The sequence below is a fragment of the Rattus norvegicus genome, chromosome 1 (genome assembly GCF_021556685.1).
Source record: "Rattus norvegicus strain SHRSP/BbbUtx chromosome 1, alternate assembly SHRSP_T2T, whole genome shotgun sequence".
In the NCBI taxonomy this organism is placed as follows: domain Eukaryota; kingdom Metazoa; phylum Chordata; class Mammalia; order Rodentia; family Muridae; genus Rattus; species Rattus norvegicus.
In genome coordinates this window covers 252,027,398-252,050,961 of record NC_141534.1, presented here as the reverse complement: position 1 = coordinate 252,050,961, position 23,564 = coordinate 252,027,398, and the positions used below count along the sequence as shown (strand labels likewise).

The 23,564-nt window shown below is 36.1% G+C and overlaps 1 protein-coding gene across 1 annotated transcript in view; it reads left to right on the top strand.

Annotated features, from left to right (window-relative positions):
• The window catches only part of Cyp2c12 (cytochrome P450, family 2, subfamily c, polypeptide 12), a 57,174-nt gene extending 34,318 nt beyond the window's left edge, over positions 1-22,856 (top strand). Inside the window, exons 6-9 of the mRNA NM_031572.2 lie at positions 608-749; positions 7,088-7,275; positions 15,764-15,905; positions 22,435-22,856. Coding sequence (NP_113760.2) covers positions 608-749; positions 7,088-7,275; positions 15,764-15,905; positions 22,435-22,616 — 654 coding nt within the window. The 3' untranslated portion in view covers positions 22,617-22,856. The remainder of the gene's footprint in view (positions 1-607; positions 750-7,087; positions 7,276-15,763; positions 15,906-22,434) is intronic.
• Positions 22,857-23,564: the final 708 nt, after the last annotated feature.

Here is a 23,564-nt window from a genome sequence, read left to right as displayed (position 1 = left end):
GTATCTTGTCGTTTATATGATCAAACATTTCAAATTATATAGATTATATTGCTAATTGATGTTCACATAAAGTGGAGCATGGTTGCACTGACTGTGAATCTATCTAATCTTGCTAGGAGTGATTCATCACTTCATTTATAAAATTTGAACTTTGTTCAGAGTGTGCAGCTAGCTCTTGTTAGTGCATTAAAAAACTTTGTGATTTTGTTTAAAGCAAACTCTCTATACAAGCTTGGTGCAGCTAGCATAATGTCTCTACTTCCTTATTTGTACTAAATCAATTCGTGTTTCCTAATAAATAAGGGGTAGTCTAGCTATGGATGCCTTAAAAATATAAAGGATCAGTGAACCTCAGGGACAAAGAAACTCATTGTAACCCAGTGTTGATATAGTGAAGGGGATGTAAAGCATTAGAGTCAAGTGCCTTTCAATATTCTTTCTATGTTTAGTATGTAAGCTTTCTTTGAATAAATGCATCTCCCTATGACCGGATAAGATGAAACCTCAATCTTATTAACAATATAGATTTGTCCAATCTTTTCTATTCAATTGTAGTTGATTTTTCAAGGACAATATTTATCAGAAAATTGTATCAATCCATTCTTAGGAAAATGGCAATCAGCAGATGAACTATACACAAGAACATCTGGCAATCCTGGTGACTAATTTGTTTATTGGTGGAACAGAGACATCAAGCTTAACGCTGAGATTTGCACTTTTGCTCTTGATGAAGTACCCACACATCACAGGTAAGGACATAAGTGTTGAAGCACAACATTCCCGGAGGATCCTGGGAAGACACAGCTTATGTCCTGCAGGACTTAGTATTTAGGATATCAGTATTTAGCTTTCTGTTCCATTGTCTTTAATGAGATTGATAACTGAATGAAACGAAGAGACCTTCGGTTTTGAAAAAGCCATCAAGGTTAGTCCTTTGCCAGAGTTCTCTTGCACCTTGAGCGTACATTTGTTTATGATTGCATAGTGTTGTCTTCCCCTAAATCAGGCCTTCAGAGCAGATGAATTCTTGCAGCTGCTTTCACCTTTGTGATAAATCTAATTCTGGTGTAGATAAAAGAATACTCATCTCATTAAGGCATAAAATAAAGTCCAGTATTTTATGTGTTTCTGTGGGAAAGTTTTTATTCTGTGAAGCATTTTAAATTGTTTGGTTCATCATAATTGTATTGCCCTTAAGGTCAAGGTCATGATGTCAAATTTATAGAATACAGAGTTTTATCATTTCCAATAAAAATTATCATGAATAATATTTTTCCACATATATGACAAAGTTTCATTTTACAATTATCATTATTGTAAAATTTTATTTTTAAATAGAACCATGTGTTCAAAATTAAACATACATACCCTGTGTCAATATTACAATTACCCTGTGATGAAATCACAATAGCATAATTTTTAAACAGAATTAGTTCATGTAGGCTAGCAAATGAAGATAACAGTAAACAACAGAATGCTTCATAATATAACTATAATAAAGTAGTAGTGAAGATTGAGGGAGGAAATGTCGTGGAAGGTGATGGGGTTACATAGGCTTGAAGAATTGTTATAGAATAGGAAAAGCATACTGTGCCTTACCAGTTTCCCTAGGAATCCCTCTTTTTTATTTTTTATTAGACATATTTCTTTACTTACATTTCAAATGTTATTCCTCTTCCTGGTTTCCTGTCCATAAGCTCACATACTCTCTCTTCCCCTTCCCCCATATGGGTATTCCCCCCATACATCCTCCATACTGACCCCCTCACATTTTCCTGCAGTGGGGGGGGTCCAACCTTGGCAGGACCAAGGGCTTCCCCTTCCACTAGTTCCCCAACAAGGCTATTCTCTGCTACATATGCAGTTTGAGCCCTAGGTCAGTCCATGTATAGTCTTTGGGTAGTGGTTTAGTCCCTGGAAGCTCTGGTTGGCATTGTTGTTTTTATGGGGTTGCAAGCTCCTTCATCTCTTTCAATCCTTCCTCTAATTCCCCACAAGGGGTCCTGTTCTCAGTTCAGTGGTTTGCTGCTAGCATTCACCTCTGTATCAGGAGAGATCTGTATCCAGTCTTTTTCAGCATGCAATTTTTAGCTTCATCAATCTTATCTACTTTTAGTGGCTGTATATATATATGGGCCACATGTGTGGCAGTCTCTAAATGACCGTTCCTTGAGTCACTGCTCTAAACTTTGCTTCCCTATCCCCTCCTATGGATATTTTCCCCCTTTTAAGAAGGAGTGGGAGCATCCGCATATTGGTCATCCTTCTTCTTGAGCTTCCTGTTGTCTGTGCATCTTGGGTAACTCAAGCTTTTTGGCTAATATCTACTTATCAATGAGTGCATACAAAGTGTGTTTTTATGTCATCGAGTTGCCTCACTCAGGATATTTTTTAGTTCATTCCATTTGCCTAAGAATTTCATGAAGTCATTGTTTTTAATAGCTGGGTAGTATTCCACACTAGATGTACCACAGTTTTTGAATCTGTTCCTCTGTTGAAGATCATCTGGGTTCTTTCCAGCTTCTGTCTAATATAAATAAGGCTGCTATGAACATAGTGAAGCATGTGTCTTTAGTGTATGTTGAAGCATCTTTTTGGTATATGGGCAGGAGAGGTATAGCTGGGTCTTCAAGTAGTGGAATGTCCAATTTTCTGAGAAACCTCCAGATTAATTTCCAGAGTGGTTGTACCAGTTTGCAATCCCACCAACAATGGAGGAGTGTTCCTCTTTCTCCACATCCTCGCCAGTATCTGCTGTCACCTGTGTTTTTTTATCTTAGCAATTCTGACTGTTGTGAGGTGGAATCTTAGGGTTGTTTTGATTTGCATTTCCCTGATGAACAAGGAAGTTGAACAATTATTTAGGTGCTTTTTGGCCATTCGATAATCCTCAGCTGAGAATGTTTTGTTTAGCTCTGTACCCTATTTTTTTAAATAGGGTTATGTGGCTAACCCTAACTTCTTGAGTTCTCTATATTTTGGTATTAGCCCTCTATCAGATGTAGGATTGGTAAAGATCTTTTCCCAAACTTTTGGTTGCTGTTTTGTGTAAATATCACTGTCCTTTGCTTTACAGAAGCTTTGCAGTTTTATGAGGTCCTATTTGTCAATTCTTGATCTTAGAGCATAAGCCATTGGTGTTTTGTTCAGGAAATTTTACCCATTGCCCATGTGTTCAAGACTCTTCCCCACTTTTTCTTCTATTAGCTTGAGTGTATCTGGTTTTCTTTTTATCTTACAAATGTACATAGAACCAGGTTGGAACTGGTGTCTGCTCTGCTCACTAATCCTTTAATTACTTTATCATTCAGATGAGCGTTTATACAACATAAAACATAGAATTACTTTAATTTTTTCATGATATATAAGGCACAAATTTTTATTTTTAACTCTGTTTTTCATACTTAAATTTTTTCATAACGGAAATTTCCCAAGACAAGAAAAGACAAAAGGAACATAGAAGAGAGATGAACTATTAACTGTGGTAAGAAGCACAGAAAACAACAGATACAGAGCCAAAAGACAGATGGAGACCCGGTTTCTGTCTTGTGCTTGGTTACACGAGATCCATTTCTACCACATGGCTAAAACAAAAAACTGTCAAAACACAATGTTGATCAACATATGAACAAGTATATTATATATCATTGATATTAATTTAAAATTGTATAACAACTTTTAAATTGCTAAGAATCTCCTTCTAAGTATATGTGTAGCTAAGCAACTTCACTATTGATCATACACAAGTGAATTAGTTTGCACATCTCATATATATATAAATATATATGTGTGTGTGTCTGTGTGTGTGTGTGTATGAATCTACTTACTCATAATATAACCAGATGCTACTCAACAGATAAACTGATAGACAAATGACAACGTCTTTAATATAATGTACAGCAATAAAAAAGTTGAATTCTTCTATAGGCAACAACATAGATGTTAGAGTTAGCTCCTTTTTTTAATGGATATTTCTTTATTTACATTTCAAATGTTAAAACCATCCAATGGAAAAAAGATAGCATTTTCAACAAATGGTGCTGGTTCAACTGGAGGCTAGCATGTAGAAAAATGCAAATCGACCCATTCTTATTGCCCTCTACAAAGCTTAAATCCAAGTGATCAAGGACCTCCACATCAAACCAGATATACTCAAACTAATAGAGGAAAAAGTGGGGAAGATTCTCGATCATATGGACACTGGGGAAAACTTCCTGAACAAAACACCAATAGCATTACTTTAAAAAATAACCAGGAATCCATGTGCAAAAGAACACTGAAATATTGACAGGGAAAGGATTATGTAGAGGGTGAAAGTGGAGAAATGGCAATGTTGAATAGAGAGTCTCAGAGCCATTTACTCTACTCTTTCATGAATAACAAAACCCTGTTTTTTTTCCTTTGGGAGACTTTTAATGACTGCTCATTTTTCTTTGGGTATTATAGAACTGTTTAGATGGTTTATCTCATCCTAATTTAACCTCTGTATCTGGTATAGGCTTTTAAAGTAGGGTCTGATGTTTTTTTTTTATTGTTTTGGGCATTTTTTGTTTTTTATTCAGTTTTGTTTTGTTTTTATTAAGTACCCTCGATTTCTGTTGTTATATCTCCCATTCATTTTTGATTTTGTTAATTTGGGTATTAGCCCCAAAATTGCAATACCTAATAATAAATTTACAGATAAGACCAAAATGTAGATGCTTAAGTCCTTCTTATTAGGAAGTACAAAATAATCACCAGAGGAAATACAGGGACAAAGTGTAGATTATGTGTAGGGAGTGGCACATATAGATAAAAAGATGGCGCTGACATCAGGTGGTTGTTTGTGGTAAACAACCTTACAGAGCATGTGTTGGCATACCTCTGGCATCTACAAGGAGGGGGTGATATTCATGCTAATGAGGTATTTCATGCTCCACCAATCCCTAGAGGACAAATATACAGCCATAGCCTGTTTTGTATATAAGGCTAGTGCCTTTGTTGCTTGGGTCCCTGAATCAACAATGAGGTGTTCCTGCAATAAAGGCTGTTAGGAAGAATCCGACAGTGTTTTGTCTTCCTTGCTGGCCGAGGTGGGCATGACAATTAGGGACTGAAGAAAAGGTCATCCATAGACTGTCCCACCTGGGGATCCATCCCATATGCAGCCAACAAACTCAGTCACTATTGCTGATGCCAAGAAATGCTTGCTGACAGGAGCCAGATGGGGTTCTTCTAAGCGGCTCTGCCAGAGCCCTACTGATACAGATGAGGATGCTTGCAGCTAACCATTGGACTTAACAAGGGGATGTCAATGTCACAATTAGAGAAAAGACTGAAGGAGCTGAAGGGGTTTGCCACACCATAGGAAGAACAACAATATCATCCAACAAGATCTCACCAGAGCATCCAGAAACTAAACCAAAGCCAATATGTACACATGGAAGAACACATGACTCCAGCCACATATGTAGCAGAGGATGGCATTGTCCAGTATCAGTAGGAGGAAATGTCCTTGGTCCTGTGAAGGTTCATTTCCCCAGTGTAGGGGAATGTCAAGGTGTTGAAGGGGGTGTGGGTAGGTGGGAGTGGGAGTATTCTCCTTGAAGTAGGAGGAGGCAGTATGGGGTATGGGAAAGGTGGGAAATATAAATACATCAAATATCCAATAACTATAAAATTAAAACTAAATAAATAACAATAAAAATAATAAAAAATGAATATAAAATTCTTGATGTACCACACAGGCTGTAATATATTATAAACATCTCTGTGTTTTGCATAGACATTTTTTCCAAGTAGTCCTCAGAAATAACATTATTAATACCAGAATGTATACAATGGAATGATAGCACAAAAATATTCAGGTTCATTGACAACTTCACTTAAAATAGTGACACTACACCAGAATTCTCAAGAGTAGGTAGTGATTGTATTGTACATAAAAAGGCAAGATTGTAAATATCAATCTTCAACTTTAAATGCTGTTCCCTATTTTGCTTTTTTTATGACTCCTTGTAGGAGGTTTTCTACCCAATTGTTTAGAGTAACTTTCTGGGAAGCAATTAACTCTAGATACCTGTTTAATTTATGAGAGAAGTTGATACTTTCAGGGAGTTTTCTGGGCACTAGAATTAGAAAGCCCCACATTTAATACTTATCTGGGGATACTGCAGGAATAAATAGAGGATGAGGAACAATACGGAATTAATGTGTCTTCTGATGTCTTCGTTAAATGCACATTTATTCTAGTCTTTGAGACATACACTTGAATAGTGGGAACTCTAAATCATGAAAGGGAAAATTACTAACAAAAGTGAACAGCATGCATTAATTCAATTAATTAAATAAATTAATTAAAAGTATATCTACAATGTAAACTAACTCATATTGGAGATAGGGAGTCATATTTATATGTCTGCAACTCATTACACATCTGTCTATATTACTAAATATGGTAATTTAAGAATGATGCATGTGGTGTGTGTATTTATGTGTAAATGTTATATATATATATGTATATGTTCATTATTTACTTATGGAAACATTTAAAAATAAAATATAGACATAACTGATATGTTCTGGTACCAATACGTCAAAAATATTGTATATAGTCGAGTACATAAAATACTGATTTTTTAAAATACAATGATATTTTTAAATAATTGTTAGTGATAAACCTTCACACTCATAATTAAAAATAAGACAGGCAGAATAAAATTGCACAAAGACTTTCACATACATAATTTTAAATCAGTACTACATTCTCTAATTTAATAATTGATTTCTGATATATTTTATTGATGTTTTTAATGTCAAATTAATTGAACCCTGTTTTATGGCTATCAATATTTAACTATAACTCATATCATTTGATATCATGGATAAAAACAATTAGTATATAGTAATGAATCATATTAGCTAAGTGATAGAACAATAGTATAAATGTATATTAGAATAATCCTATGTATCTAAGTTTACTTCTCAGTATGAAATATATATTCAAAATTCTATTGACTACTTTCTTCATGGCCTAGGAATCCATGCATTAATAGGAGATACAGGCTACATTTTTCCTACTCTAAAATTTGTCATTTTTTATATCCAGATAAAGTCCAGGAAGAGATTGGCCAAGTGATTGGGAGACACCGCAGCCCCTGTATGTTGGACAGGATCCACATGCCCTACACAAATGCCATGATTCATGAGGTTCAGAGATATATTGACCTTGCCCCAAATGGTTTGTTGCATGAAGTGACCTGTGACACTAAATTCAGAGACTACTTCATACCCAAGGTAAGCTTTTTTCTCTCTGCTATACTTCTGTGCTCTTGATATTCTCACCAACAAAGATAGGAAAATGAACCTCAGGCATTTGCAGTACAATAGAAGAAATATATATATATATATCAGTCAGAGAAAAGTTAAAATATTAAAAAAAAATCCTGAAGCGAGCTAAACAAAGAATTCACAGCTGAGGAATGTCGAATGGCTGAGAAACACCTAAAGAAATGTTCAACATCTTTAGTCATAAGGGAAATGCAAATCAAAACAACCCTGAGATTTCACCTCACACCAGTGAGAATGGCTAAGATCAAAAACTCAGGTGACAGCAAATGCTGGAGAGGATGTGGAGAAAGAGGAACACTCCTCCACTGTTGGAGGGATTGCAGACTGGTACAAGCATTCTGGAAATCAGTCTGGAGGTTCCTCAAAAAATTGGACATTGAACTACCTGAGGATCCAGCTATACCTCTCTTAGGCGTATACCCAAAAGATGCCCCAACATATAGAAAAGACACATGCTCCACTATGTTCATAGCAGCCTTATTTATAATAGCCAGAAGCTGGAAAGAACCCAGATGCCCTTCAACAGAGGAATGGAAACAGAAAATATGGTACATCTACACAATGGAATATTACTCAGCTATCAAAAACAATGACTTTATGAAATTCTTAGGCAAATGGATGGATCTGGAAAATATCATCCTGAGTGAGGTAACTCAATCACAGAAGAACACACATGGTATGCACTCATTGATAAGTGGATATTAGCCCAAATGCTTGAATTACCCTAGATGCATAGAACACATGAAACTCAAGACAGATGATCAAAATACGAATGCTTCACTCCTTCTTTAGAAGGGGAACAAGAATACCCTTGGCAGGGAATAGGGAGGCAGATTAAAGCAGAGGAAGAAGGAACACCCATTCAGGACTTGTCCCACACGTGGCCCATACATATACAGCCACGCAATTAGACAAGATGGATGAAGCAAAGAAGTGCAGGCCAAGAGGAACCGGATGTAGATCTCTCCTGAGAGACACAGCAAGAATACAGCAAATACGTAGGCGAATGCCAGCAGCAAACCACTGAACTGAGAACGGGACCCCTGTTGAAGGAATCAGAAAAAGGACTGAAAGAGGTTGAACGGGTTTGAGACCCCATATGAACAACAATGCCAACCAACCAGAGCTTCCAGGGACTAAGCCACTACCCAAAGACTATACATGGAGTGACCCTGGGCTCCAACCTCATAGGTAGCAATGAATGGCCTATTAAGAGCACCAGTGGAAGGGGAAGCCCTTGGTCCTGCCAAGACTGAACCCCGAGTGAACGTAATTGTTGGGAGGAGGGCGGTAATGGGGGGAGGATGGGGAGGGGAAAACCCATATAGAGGGGGAGGGGTAGGGGGGGCTAGGGGGATGTTTGCCCAGAAACCGGGAAAGGGAATAACATTCGAAATGTAAATACGAAATACTCAAGTTAATAAAAAAAAATCCTGAAGCAAAATATTCAGGAACTATGCAGTAGTATGAAGGTACCAAATATAATTAATTAAATAATAATAGGAACAGGAGAAGAGTTTAAGGCAAACATATTTGTGCCTAAATCACAGAGGAAATTTTTCCTAACTTAAAAAGAAGATGTTTACAAGAATATAAGTAGGAATCAGACATGAAACACTGCACCAGAAATAAAAGTTTATTCTCCACATAATAATTGAAATACTAAACATATGCAGAACAAGGAAATAATATTAAGAGGTGCTGGGGGCAATCAAGTAACTTATAAATATAGACATACTAGAATTATACCTGACTTCTCAATGGAGACTCTAAAAAAGGAAGGGCCAGGCAGATGTACTGCAGAGCTTAGGGACCAAAGGTATCAGTCAAAACTACTAGATTCAGGAAATATTACAGTCACCATAAAGAAAACAAGTTATTATATGATAAATTTGAACTCAAACACAATCTAAATACAAACCCAGTCTTACAGATGATATTTGAAAGAAAACCTGAGGCCAAGAAGGTTAAATATACCTATGAGAACAGAAAATATATAACCGCACATCAACAAAACTAAAATAAAGACCCCTACTACACATTTCTCTCTCTCTCTCTCTCTCTCTCTCTCTCTCTCTCTCTCTCTCACACACACACACACACACACACACACACACACACACTCACACACACACACACACACTCACACACACACCACCACCACCACCACCACCATACAAATCAATACAATAACAAGAATTGGTTACTGATATCTTTCAATATTAGTGGATGCAACCCTCCCCCAAAAGACTGAAACTAACAGAATGAACAAAGAGCAGAATCTATTCTGCAGGGGCATATGATAAACATACTTCCTCAGCAAAGATGGACATTGCTTCAGAGTTAATAGTCAGAAAAATGTTTTCCAAGCAAAAGAAGCTGAGAAGCAACCTGTTACAGACATTGTAATAGCTAACAAATAGACTTCCAATGAAAATGATGAAGGACACTTGATATTCATTTAAGGAATAATACACTAAGATGGCATTTTACTTCTTAACTTTTATGCCCCAAACACAATTGCACTTTTATTGTAACAGAAAATCACTAAAGTTTAAATAACACATCAACACTCACACATTGGTAGTAGGAGACTTTAATATTCAACTTTTACCAACTAACAGACCATCCAGATAAAAAATAAATAGGAAATTGTGAAGCTAAGTGATAATATCAACCAAACGACCATCACAAATATCTACAGAACATTTATCCAAAACACAAAAGAATATTTCTTCTTCTGAGCACCCTATATAGAAATTTCTCCAAAACTGAGCATATACTGGTTCATACAGCAAGTCTTAAAAGATACCAAACAATTTAAATTAACCAAGACCACTACAGATTAAAGCTTGGTTTCAACAACAGCACAAATAATAGAAACCTACAAACTCATGAAAACTGAGGAACTCTCTTCTGATTGAAAACTGTGTAAAGACAAAAAAGAAAGAAAGGAAGAAAGAAGGAAAAGAAGAAAAATTAAAGGCTTTCTATATATCAATGAAGATGTATGCACAACATACCTAAATGTACTGAATACAATGAAGGCTAAAAGGAAAATTCATAGGACTATGTGACTAAAGTAAAAAAAAAAAAAGAGTAATCTCCCACTAGCAATTTGAGAGCACAACGGCAGACTGAAGGACCTGAGGGGGTTTGTAAGCCCATAGGAAGAAAAATGGCATCAAATAACCAGACCTCACCAGAGCTCTCAGAAACTAAATTAACAACCAATGAGTGCGCATGGAGGGACCCATGGCTCCAGTCACATATGTAGCAGAGGATGGTATTGTCCAATATCGAAAGGAGGAAAAACCCTTGGTCCTGTGAAGGGTCATTTCCCCTAAGTAGGGAATGCCAGGGTGTTGAGTTATGAGTGGGCGGGTGGGAGTGGGAGCATCCTCATTAAAGCCAGGGGTTGAGGAAGGGGGGTTAGAGAGGGGGTGGAGGGGGAAAACATTTGAAATGTAGATCCATAAATTATCCAAGGAAAATGAGATTGCAAAAAGGTAATAGAGGCTGTCATTAAAATTGTTTTAGCACAGAATTTTACAAGTCTTTTAAAGAAGAATTAATTAAAGAAGTACAATACTCCTCAAATTATTCAGAAAATTGAAACAGAAGGAACATAGAAAGTTCATGTTATGAGGCCACAATCACCATGTTATTAAATCCACAGAAAGAATCAACAAAGAATTTTATATGACAATTTCTTTTATTAACATAGATGTAAAAATACTCAATAAGGTATTTGCAAAATTTTTTAAAAATCAAATAAAAAAACCCTTATGAATGGCTACATACTAGAGATGTAAACATGGACCAACATACAGATTATCCACCCTACTAATAGAAGGACAAATATTTCATGATCATCCCATTTGAAGCCAGGAAAACCTCTGACAAAAAAACAACACCCTTCCATGATTAAAGTCTTGGAGAGATTAGACATCCAAAGCACATCCTTAAAAAAAAGAAATTGCTTAAGCCTATAGCCATCCTCAAATTAAAGTGGGGAGTATCAAAGTAATACCACTAGAATCAGGAACTAGATCTAAGCACAATAATAAAAGAAGTGAAGGAAATCAAATTGGTATATATTGGAAAAGAAGTCTGTTTATATTTATATTTATTTGCAGTTAATATGATAGCATGCATAAGCAACACCAGATATTTTACAAGGAAACACCTAGATACAATAAACTCCTTCAGAGAAGTGATATGAGATTAAATTGATAAAAACAAATCAGTAACCCTCCTTCATAGAAATAAAAATGGAGTGAAAAAGAAAATAGGGAAACAATAATCATCCCTATAGCTATTAACAATATTAATCTTTGGACTAACCCTAGCCAAGTAAATAAAAAACTTCTATAATGAAATTCATGTCCTTGAAGAAAGAAATAGAACATATCAAAAGAAGAAAAGATCTCTCATGCTTACGGACCGCTAGAATTAATGTAGTAAAAATATCCAATGTACCGAAATATCTACATATTCAATGCAATCTTCATAAAAATTCCAGCTCAATTCTTCTTAGTCTTTAAATGTACAATTGTCAACTACATATGGAAAAACAAAAAACCTCCATTAGCTAAAATACTCCTGAAAAATAGAAGTTCCAATGGTATCACCATTCCTTACTTCAAGCTATAATACAGAGAAATAGTAATTGATACCGATGGTAATTATATATAACAGACATATTGATTAGTGGAATCAAATTGAGGAGCCAGACATAAATCCACATACCTATAACTAACTTACTTTTGATAAAGAAGCCAGAAACATACAATGGAAAAAGAAATCCCACTGGAATCAGGAACTCGATCTAGGCACAATAACATAATAAGTGAAGGAAATCAAGTGGGTATATTTTGGAAGTCAGTTTACATTTATTTGAATCAAATGTGATAGCATGCATAAGCAACATCAGATATTCTATAAGGAAACTCCTACATCTAATAAAATCCTTCAGAGAAGTGATATGAGACTAACTTGAAAAGAAATCAGTAACACTCTTTCATACAAATGCAAATGGAATGAGAAAGAAAATAGGGAAACAATATCTATCACTATAGCTATAAATAATATCAAAACTTTAGGCTAACTGTAACCAAGTAAATAAATTTTCTATGATAAATTTCATGTCTTTGAAGAAAGAAATAGAAGCTATAAGAAGATGAAAAGATCTTCTACACTTACAGATTGCTAGAATTAACAAAGTAAAAATGTCCAATGTACATAAAAAATCTACAATTCAGTGTAATCTCCATCAAAATTCTAACTCAATTCTTCTCAGTCCTTAAAAGTACAATTATCAACTTCATACAGAAAAAATGCCATTGATAACTAAAATAATCCTGAAAAATAGAACCTCCAATGTTATAACCATTCCTTACTTCAAGCTGTAATACAGAGAAATAGTAATTAATACATATGGCAATTATATAAAATAGACTTGTTAGTAGAAGAATTAAATTGAAGATGTAGAAATAAGTTCATGTACCTATGACTACCTGACTTTTTATAAAGAAGCCAGAAACATACAATGGAAAAAGAAAACATCCTTAATAAATGGTGTTGACTTAACTGCTACCGTACCACAGAAGAATACAAATAGATCCATATTTATTACCCTACAAAAATGCAAGTACAAATGCCCCAAATATCTCATCAGTTTGGATAGTAAAACCATGCCAGGAACCTTGATAATGTAGAGCAGATTGAGACCTGGAGTCTCAATGGGCACACACCAGAGACTTAGTTTATCCCTACACACTGCCAGATTCCTGTCATGGAACAGATGCCATATTCCTCACAGAAGGAAATGTGATCTGTGGTCACATAGTCCCCGAACAGAGTTCTCCATTCTAATGAGGTACCTAGTGGCCCAGAGGGCTTATCCAATAAACTTTCCTTCCCAGACATTCCTCCCTGCAAAAGTTATTTAATCTCAGGTCCACTCTCAGAAGTTGGTACCATACAGCATATATCTATTCTACACAATGAGCAGTCAATTAACAGTTTAGAACCATGGGCTGTCTCTTTCATCACGTCTTCCTCAGGGAGCCTTGGAGAAGCTTATAGAACCTTAACTTAATTCCCCAGGAGAAGGCCGCTCTGTGTTTCTAGCAACAACTGCCACCAGGTTTAAGATAGGCAACACTGGAACAAGTCAGAGCGCCTCCTTCCCCAGTCCCCAGCATAGATACTGGCCACAGACTGTGGACTCTGACTCTGTTCTCAGCTCTTCTGCAACTCTCAGCTGCACCTGGAAGTCCGAGAGTCAGAGAATCCCCTAGGCCTCAGCTTTGTCACATCTCAGACTTCTTTCCACCACTGAACAGTGTCTTGGTGCTTCCCTACAGCTCAGCACCTACCCTAGTAGTCGTGTGGGATAAGCACAGACAAACTCCCTATGTTCCATCTACCCAAGAGGCTGTGCCTAGCAACAGGAGAGATGTAGACCCACATTACCACACAACCAGACACAGTAAACCTGACAGAAGAAGAAATAAGAAATAGATTGAATGCTTTAGCACAGGAGACACTTTCCTAAAAAGAATATTGATATTGCAGGTCCTAATACTGACAGTTAATAAATGAGACCTCATGAAAGTAAAAAGCTTCTTTAAGGCAAAAGACATGGTCAATATAACAAGATGTCAGCCTTCCAACTGGGAAAAAGATTTTCACCAACTTCACATCTGACAGCGTATTACTATCTAAAGTATATAAGCAAAGACTAGACATTAGCAAACTAAATAATGAAATTATTTTAAAAATCTGTACATATCTAAATAAAGAGTTCTAAGTTGAGGAATCTTAAATGGCTGAGAAACACCTAAAAAATAAAAAGTTTCATCATCCTTTTTCATCAGGAAAGTGAAAATCAAAACTACTGTGAGATTCCATTTTATACCTGTCAGGATACATAAGATCTATGGTATAAGTGACAGTTCATGTGGGATTAGGACACCAACCCAGTCATAGAACCTTCAAACTATAATTTGTCCCTCCTGGAAATGTTCTGGAGTAATGGCAACTCAGACTTTTGAGAATAACCAACTACTGGCTAGTGTAAATTAAGTCTCATGCCAAATCAGGGGGCATAGCAGGACACTGTCTCGGTGTAGATGGCCCAAACTGAATGTTGCACATCTCAGGTATCTATAGTAGAGATGAACCCAATTGGCAACAAAATAAATCAATTAAATTAGTTGTAATTATATTCTGCTATGTTAGTACCTAGACTAGTTGTCATCAGAGATGATTATTAAGGCAGTGAATAGGGGCAGGTGCAGAGACCCACAGCCAAAAATAAAGTAGGGTTTGGGAAACACCACAAAAGAAGGTGAGACAAGATTGTTGGAAACAGAGGAAATGAAGACACCAGAAGAACATGACACACAGAATCAACTAACTGGGCTGATAGGTACTTACAAAGAGAGACGCAACCTAAGAACGTGAATAGGTCTGCACTAGGTACTCTGAAAATACATTATGGTTGATTGGATTGGAGTTCTAGTGGGACCTCTAACAGTGGGACTGGGATGTGTCTCACTTTTCCCTGTTCTTCTTATTAAAATGAATACTTCTTCTAAGTTTCCTCATCATGCTTTGATATGAGGGCTTATCCATTGACTTAATAGATCTTGTGACATGCTCAGTTTATATAACTGGTAGAGCATTGTTTGTGTTTATTTATTTATATTTATTTATTTAGTGAAGGTAAAGAGCAGGGCAGTGGTCTTGGGTAAAGAGGAGGATAGTGAGTAGAATGGGACGAGTAGAGGGAGGGAGGATACTGTCAGAATTTATAGTAAGATAGAAGAATAAATACAAATACAAAATAGGAAAAGGGGTCCTATTGTTTCCTATGATTAGTTTCTTTCCATTTACAGTCTCCTTTCTGTCTGTATATTTGCATGCATCTTTATATACATAAATTCTGTGTGTGAGAGCAAACTCTTCCATCCATGGCATGTAAGACCTGAACTATGTTCATGAGGGAAAATGAGTAGATTTGTCTTTCTAGACCTTGCTTGTTTACCAGTATGAATGACTTCTATTTGCTTCACATAGAAAGCAAGTCTCCATTTGAAATCATGATTGATGTGACTTATGAAAAGCAATTGACAAACAAGAGTGGCAGGTGATGAAACAAACCTACCGGGAAAGGGAAAAGAGTCACAAGCATTGGCACCAAATCCCCAATGCTGACTACAAATGTCACTGGAGACGACACCTTACTCACACCACTGTGGCTAATCTCAGACTGCTCCCTGCTCTTTGCACGTTCTGTGTTCAAACGACCCTTCTATTCTTTGTCCTTCCTCTATGGAGGAGAAGGTGAACAATATTAGTTCCTTTATCTTTTAGCACTCTGATATATTTGTACATTGCTTTCTTTATTGTGTTTTGTTTGCAGGGAACAGCAGTACTAACATCACTTACATCAGTGCTGCATGACAGTAAGGAATTCCCCAACCCAGAGATGTTTGACCCAGGTCACTTTCTAGATGAGAATGGAAACTTTAAGAAAAGTGACTACTTCATGCCTTTCTCAGCAGGTAATAGAAACTCATTCCAGGGGCTCCAGTGACATGAGTGAGAGCCTGTGGGGACTTTTAAAGTGGCTCTCAATTGTTGGTGGACTTGTAATTTGTGCATGATCAGAAGCATTACTTCCAGCGTCCTTTACATTGATATTGATGACTCTTTCTCCTTAACTGAATCAAGTATTAACAATTCAATTTGTTCATCCTTTCCTAGCCATCCTAGGAAAACTCCTTAATGTACATTTTGGGGAGGGAAAGACATTATCCTAGAGAATAACTGCCACAGGCCTTTGATCACCTTTAAGAAAACGAATCAACCATAATTTGAATGTATGTCTTCGTTGTGCCACTCTCCTTCAGGCTCAGCTATACATAAACATTAAAAAGTTAAAATAAAACAAATAAGATAAAATCACCAAAAAGTTTCAATATGCATAAAGTTCATGCAGGGAAGTCAATGAACAAACAGGCTGATAGAGTTGGACTTGTGGTTGGAGAGGATTACATATCACTGAACAAGCATGCTGTTCGGGAGAATTCTCCATAATTTTTCCTCTCTAGTATGTCAAATTTAAAATGCAAATGTGAATCAACATTATAATTGAGAAATTTCTACCTGCCACAGAGAATATAAGTGATAGACAGCAGGGAAAAAAAAGAATATTTCTAGGTTTCATTTTTTATTGTTTTAGTTTCATACATATACACAAGGCTGTCCTTTTATATGTTCATTTGTTTATTAACAATCTCCAGAGAATAAATAAGCCACAAATGGCCTATGGTGAATAAAACTGGCTTTCCTTCTCTAAGTAGCCTGCAGCTTCCTGTAACTTTTCATTAGGATTGAGGGTTTGTGAGTACATTCCAAGAAATTACTGGAAATTTGGCTGGCGCTTCACATTCTTACAAAGCTAATAAAGGGCTTGATAGATGGCCCATCAATTAAGAGAGCATGCAGCTCTTGCTATAAACCTGAGTTGAATGCCTAGCACCTACCATCTGCATTTCCTCCTCCAGGAGACCTTGAGAAGTCTTCTGAACTCCCTAAACAGCTAACTTTGACATTCACTCAGCAACACATGCAAACACTATACACATTTACTTATATAAAAAAGATAATGAAACACAGTTATACAATACTTTCTAGGTCTAGATTTAAGAAACTTCAAGGTCCCCATAAGGTCATTGAGACCTTGTAATTGTGACAAGAGGCTATGCTGGGATCATGAGCTTCCCTACTGCTCCATCAATGAGGATGTTTTATGAGCATCACATCTCCTCACCTAAAGTGTTTGTTGAGGCCATGGAGATGGATTCATGTTCAGTCATCAATTGAGTTTGATAACAAACTCATAACGACTCAGCCTGTTTGGTTTTGTGTCAATACCATCCTAATTCTATTACTATAGCACCTCTGCCTCCCAGAATTATTTCCTCTCCATTCTAAAAAGGACTGAAGAAGCATCTAAATGTTGACCTTCCTTCTTCTTGAGCTTTATATGGGCTGTGAGTTGCATGGTGGGTATTCCAAGCTTCATGCATAGTATTCACTTATAAGTGACTACATACTATGTGTGTTCTTTTTTGACTTGGTTCCTTTACTCGGGCTATTTTCTAGTCCCATTCATTTGCCTGAGAAATTTATGAAGTCATTTTTTTTAATAGCTGAGTAGTACTCCATTGTTTAAATGTACCACATTTTCTGTATTCATTCTTTTGTTGAGGGACATTTTGATTGTTTCCAGTTTCTGGCTATTGTGAATAAAGCTGCTATGAACATAGTGAAACATAGTCCTTTTTTATGTTGGAGCATCTTTTGGTTATATGCCCAGAAGTGGTGTAGCTGGGTCCTTAGGTAGTACTATGTCCAATTTTCTGAAGAACCAACAGACTGATTTCTGTAGTGATTGCATCAACTTGCAATCACAACAGCAATGGAGGAGTGGTCCTCTTTCTCTACATCCTCACCAACATCTGTGATCACCTGAGTTTTTTATCTTAGCCATTCTGACTCTATGAGGTGGACCTCAGGGTCGACTTGACTTGCCTTTCTCTGATGCATAAGGGTATTGAACATTTATTTATGTACTTCTCGGCCATTTGAGGTTGAGTAGTTGATAATTTTTGGTTAGCTCCATACACCATTTTCTTTTGAATTTCTTTTTTTTTCATCTTTATTAACTTGGGTATTTCTTATTTACATTTCGATTGTTATTCCCTTTCCTGGTTTCCAGGCCAGCATCCTCCAAAACCCTCCCCCTCCCCTTCTCTATGGGTGTTCCCCTCTCCATCCTTCCCCCATTACCACCCTCCCCACAACAATCATGTTCACTGGGGGTTCAGTTTTGGCAGGACCCAAGGCTTCCCCTTCCACTGGTGCTCTTACTGGGCTATCCATTGCTACCTAGAGATGGCTAAGCCGTTAAAGGCTAGGCTCACAGCCAAAAATATAAGAGTCCATACACCATTTTTAATAGGCTAGATTCTCTGGAGTTTTCCTTCCTGAGTTCTTTGTATATATTGAAGGTTAGCTTTCTATCAGATGTAGGATTGGTAAAGACCTTTTCCAATTTGTAGGTTGCCGTTTTGTCCTGATGACAGTGTCCTTTGACTTACAGAAAAATTTTCAATTTTCTAAAATCCCATTTGTCTATATTTGATCATAGAGTCTTGGTCATTGTTGTTCTATTCAGGAAATTTTCCCTTGTGCCAATTTGTTGAAGGCTTTTTACTACTTCCTCTTCTGTGTCAGTGTATCTGGATCTATGTGGAAGTCTTTGATACACTTGGACTTGAGCACTGGACAAGAAGTTAAGAATGGTTCAATTTACATTCTTCTGCATGCCAACAACCACTTAAGTCAGCACCATTTGTTGACTATGCTGTCCTTTTTCCATTGAAGAGTTTTGGCCCCTTTGTCAAAAATAAGGTGACCATAGGTGTATGGGTTTAATTCTGAGTCTTCAATTCTGTTACATTGATCTACCTGCCTGTCTCATTACCAATACCATTTAGTTTTATCACGATTGCTCTGTAATACAGCTTGAGGTCAGGAATGGTGATCCCCCCAGAAGTTCTCTTATTACTGAGGTTTTTTTTTTGTTGTTGTTCTAAATAAATTTGAGAATTATTCTTTCTAATTCTGTGGAGAATTGAGTTAGAATTTCGATAGGCATTGCACTGACTCTGTAGATTGGTTTTGGTAAGATGGACATTTTTACTATGTTAATTATGCTGATCCATGAGCATGGGAGGTCATTCCATCTTCTGAGGCCTTCTTCTATTGTTTTCTTCAGGGACATGTACTTCTTGACATACAGATATTTCACTTGTTTTGTTAGAGTCACACCAAGATACTTTATATTATTTCTTACTATTGTGAAGTGAAGGTTGTTGTCCTCCTATTTCTTTCAAACCATTTGCTGAGGATGTTTTTCAGCTGTAGAAGTTCTCTGGTAGAATTTTTGGATTCACAGAAGTACACTATTTTATCATCTGCATTACCATTACATCTTCATTTACAATTTATATCCCCTTGAACTCTTTTTGTTGTCTAATTGCTCTTGCAAGAACTTCAAGTATTACATTGAATACATAGGGAATGAGTGTGTAGCCTTGGCTAGTCACTGATTTTGGGGGACAGTTTGGGAAACTTTTAATGACTGCTTCTATTACTTTAGGCATTATAGAACCTTTTTTAGATGGTTTAACTTTTTACCTTGTATTTGTCTAGAAAATTGTCCATTTCATTCATATTTTCCAGGTTTGTTGAATATAAGTTTTTATGGTAGGATCTGATGATTTTTAAAAATTTCTTCAGGTTCTGTGAAGTATATGTTATGTCTCCCTTTGCATTTATAATTTCATTAATTTTGATAGTGTCTCTGTGCCCTCTTGTTAGTCTGGCTAAAGGTTTATCTATCTTGTGGATTTTCTCAATGAACCAGCTCCTGGTTTTGTTGATTCTTTGTATGATTCTTTTTGTTTCTACTTGGTTGGTTTCAACCCAAAGTTTGATTATTTCCTGCCATCTACTCCTCATTAACCTTTTGCTTCTTTTTGTTCTAGAGCTTTTAGATGTGCTGTTAAGCTGCTAGTGTATGCTCTCTCCAATTATTTTCTGGAGGCAACCAGAGTTATGAATTTTCCTTTTAGCAGCCCTCATTTCCTATAAATTTGGGCATGTTGTACCATCATTTTCATTAAATTCTAAGAAGTCTTTAATTTCTTTATTTTCTCCTTGATCAAGTTATCATCAAGTAGAGAGTTGTTCAGCTTCCATGTGCATTTGGTTTTCTATTGTTTTTTTTATTTTAATTGAAGATCAGCATTAATGTGTGGTGATCTGACAGGGTACATGGGATTATTTTAATTTTTTCGTATCACTGAGAGTTGTTTTGTTCAATTTTGGAGAAGGTTGCATGAGGTATTGAGGAGAAGGTATATTCTTTTATTTTATGGATATATATATATATAAATATATATATAAATATATATATATATATATAATCTATTTGATTCATTTTTTCTTTAGTTTGACTGTGTCTCTGCTTTGTTTCTGTTTCCATGATCTGTTCATTTGTGATAATATGCTGTGGATGTTTCCCACTATTATTGTATGAGGTTCAATGTGTGCTTTGAGTCTTAGAGCCATTTTTTTTACAAATGTATTTTTTCTTGCATTTGGTGCATAGATGTTCAGAACTGCGCATTCAACTTGGAAGATCTTTCTTGATAACTTTTGGTTGAATGTCAATTTTATTCAGTATTAGAATGGCTACTCTAGCTTGTTTCTTGCAACTATTTGATTGGAATTTTTTTCTAGCCCTTTACTCTGAGTTAGTGTCTGTCTTTGTCACTGAGGTGTGTTTCCAGTATGCAGCAAATTCTGGGTCCTGTTTACATATTCATTCTGTTAGTTTCTGTCCATTTATAGGGAACATAATTCCATTGATATTAAGAAATAGTAGGGACCAGTTATTGTGCTTCTTGTTATTTTTATTGTGAGAGGTAGAATTATGTTTGTGCGATTATTTTCTTTTGGGTTTCATTTAAGAAGATTAATTTTTTTCCTTTTTCTTCAGTGTAGTTTCCATCCTTTTGTTGAAGCTTTCCATCTATTATCCATTGTAGAGTTGGAATTTTGAAAGGTATTCTGTAAATTTTTTCATGGAATATCTTGGTTTCTACATCTATGTTAATTGAGAGTTTTGCAGGGTATAGTAAGTAGCCTTGGCTGCCATTTTTGTTCTCTTAGGGGGTGTATGACATTTGCACAAGACCTTCTAGAATTTAGAGTCTTAGTTCAGATATGATAGGTCTGTCTTCATATGTTACTTTACAATTTTCCCTTTTCGCTTTTATTATTCTTTCTTTGTTCTGTGCATCAGTTGTTTTAATTATTATGTGGAGGAATTTCTTTCATGGTCCAATCTACTTGGGGTTATATAGGCTTCTTTATCTTGATGGGCATCTCTTTCTTTAGGTTCCAGAAGTTTTCTCCTATACTTTTGTTGGAGATAGTTACTGGCCTTTTGAGTTGGGAATCTTTGCTTTCCTCTATATCTATTATTCTGAGGTTTGGTCTTTTATTTTGTTCTGAATTTCCTGGATGTTTGTGTTCTGAGCTTTTTGTGTTTTACCTTATCATTGATGGTTGTGTCAATGTTTTCTATGGTGTCTTCTGCCCCTGAGATTCTCTCTTCTATTTCTTGTATTCTGTTGGTGATGCTTGTATCTATGACTCCTAGTCCCTTTCCTAGGTTTTCTATCCCCAGGGTTGTCGCTTTTTGTGATTTCTTTTTTTTTCTATTTTCTCTTTTAAATCTTGGATGGTTTTGTTCAATTCCTTCACTTGTTTGGTTGTGTTTTCCTTTATTTCTTTAAGCTATTTTTGTGTTTCCTTTTTAGGGATTCTACCTGTTTACCTGTGTTCTCCTGTATTTTTAAAAGGGAGTTATTTATGTCATTCTTAAATCCTCAATCATCATCATGAGATGTGATTTTCTAAAGATCAGTAGCTTCCTTTTCAGGTGCATTGGTGTATCCAAGGCTTGTTGTGTTGGGAAAACTGGGATCTAATGATGACAAGTAACCTTTTTTTCTGTTGCTTATGTTTTAAAACTTGTCTCTTTCCATCTGGTTATCTCTGGTGTTAGTTGGCCTTGCTGTCTCTGACTGGAACTCATTCTTTGTGTGAGCCTGTGGACTTGTGAGCTTAGATGTGTCAGCACTCCTGGGGACAAGTTATCTCCAGGCTTGATTGGGGTGGGGAAGGCTGTGGCACATGGCCAGCTCCCAGGGGCAGATGGAACCTGGTAGCAAAAATATATTCCTTAATGTTATATGTTAGCCAGGAAAAAATGTCACACCTTTGTGTATTTGCTAAAGTAGTTATTCATTCAACTATTGATATATCTAACCACTTACTCACCCAATAACTCATTCAATTTCATTCTCTTATGCCAGTTACAAACAGTGCCTCTCAAACTCACTTACATATAAGACATACTTATGTTCTTTAACTCTTTATTTCCTAAAGGAAAACGGAAATGTGTGGGAGAGGGCCTTGCCAGTATGGAGCTGTTTTTGTTCCTGACCACCATTTTACAGAATTTCAAACTGAAATCTCTGTCTGATCCAAAGGACATCGATATAAACTCAATACGTTCTGAGTTTTCATCAATTCCTCCAACTTTCCAGCTGTGCTTCATTCCTGTCTAATGAAGACCTAAAAGCAGAAATGAAGATGAGGAAACATTCTATTGTGATGTCTTCTGACATCACCCACAGAAATTTCTATTTACAACTGTCCTAGAAATACCACTATGTACTTTCTTCTTCCCACAGCTTATGTCTTCTAATTGCCCAAAGATAACAATTCTACATTATACAGTTTCTGAAGTTAATGTAAAAGATTCTGAGAAAAAAAAGTCAATTCAAATAAAAAAAGTTCTAATGTGATACCCTGTTTCTAAATCCATTTTGGGATTTTTAAAGGAACAAAACCAAAAATTGAGCTCTGACCTCCACATATGCATTTATATCTTTACACACACACACACACACACACACACACACACACACACTCACTCAGATACACACACATACATAAACACAGACACAACTTATCCTATTTTCCTGATTAATATATGTTAATTATATATATGAATTTATTGGTGAGGAAGATATGAGAAATCTTTTTATCTAGGTATCACCTAAAGTTAATGGAAATATTCACATTTGAAACTGATATACTGTGTCCAGGAGTAGCTTCACACTCTACACAAACAAGGGTAGAATACACGGGAAGGATGTGACCAGTCCTGCTTTGTTCTTATCCAGATCAAAATTAAAAAATTTAAATCTGATTAAAAATGCAAGAGCATTTTAAATTTTTCTTCCATCTTAAACCTTATAAATTGTTTTGCTTATAAACCTTATAAATTGCTTTCATATTGCTTACCTTGCCTATAAGCTCCTCTCTTTATTCCAGCAAGAATAACAGTCATAGGAAGAACAATATTTTATTATTTTTACTTGCTATAATCTCTTCCTACAACATTGAAATATATTACCTGAGAAATTATTGACAAAAGCAAATCCGCTAGAAAGGGTAAGAGTCATGAAATCAGCTCAGATGCTTTACACAGTTCTAGCAATTCTGAGCAG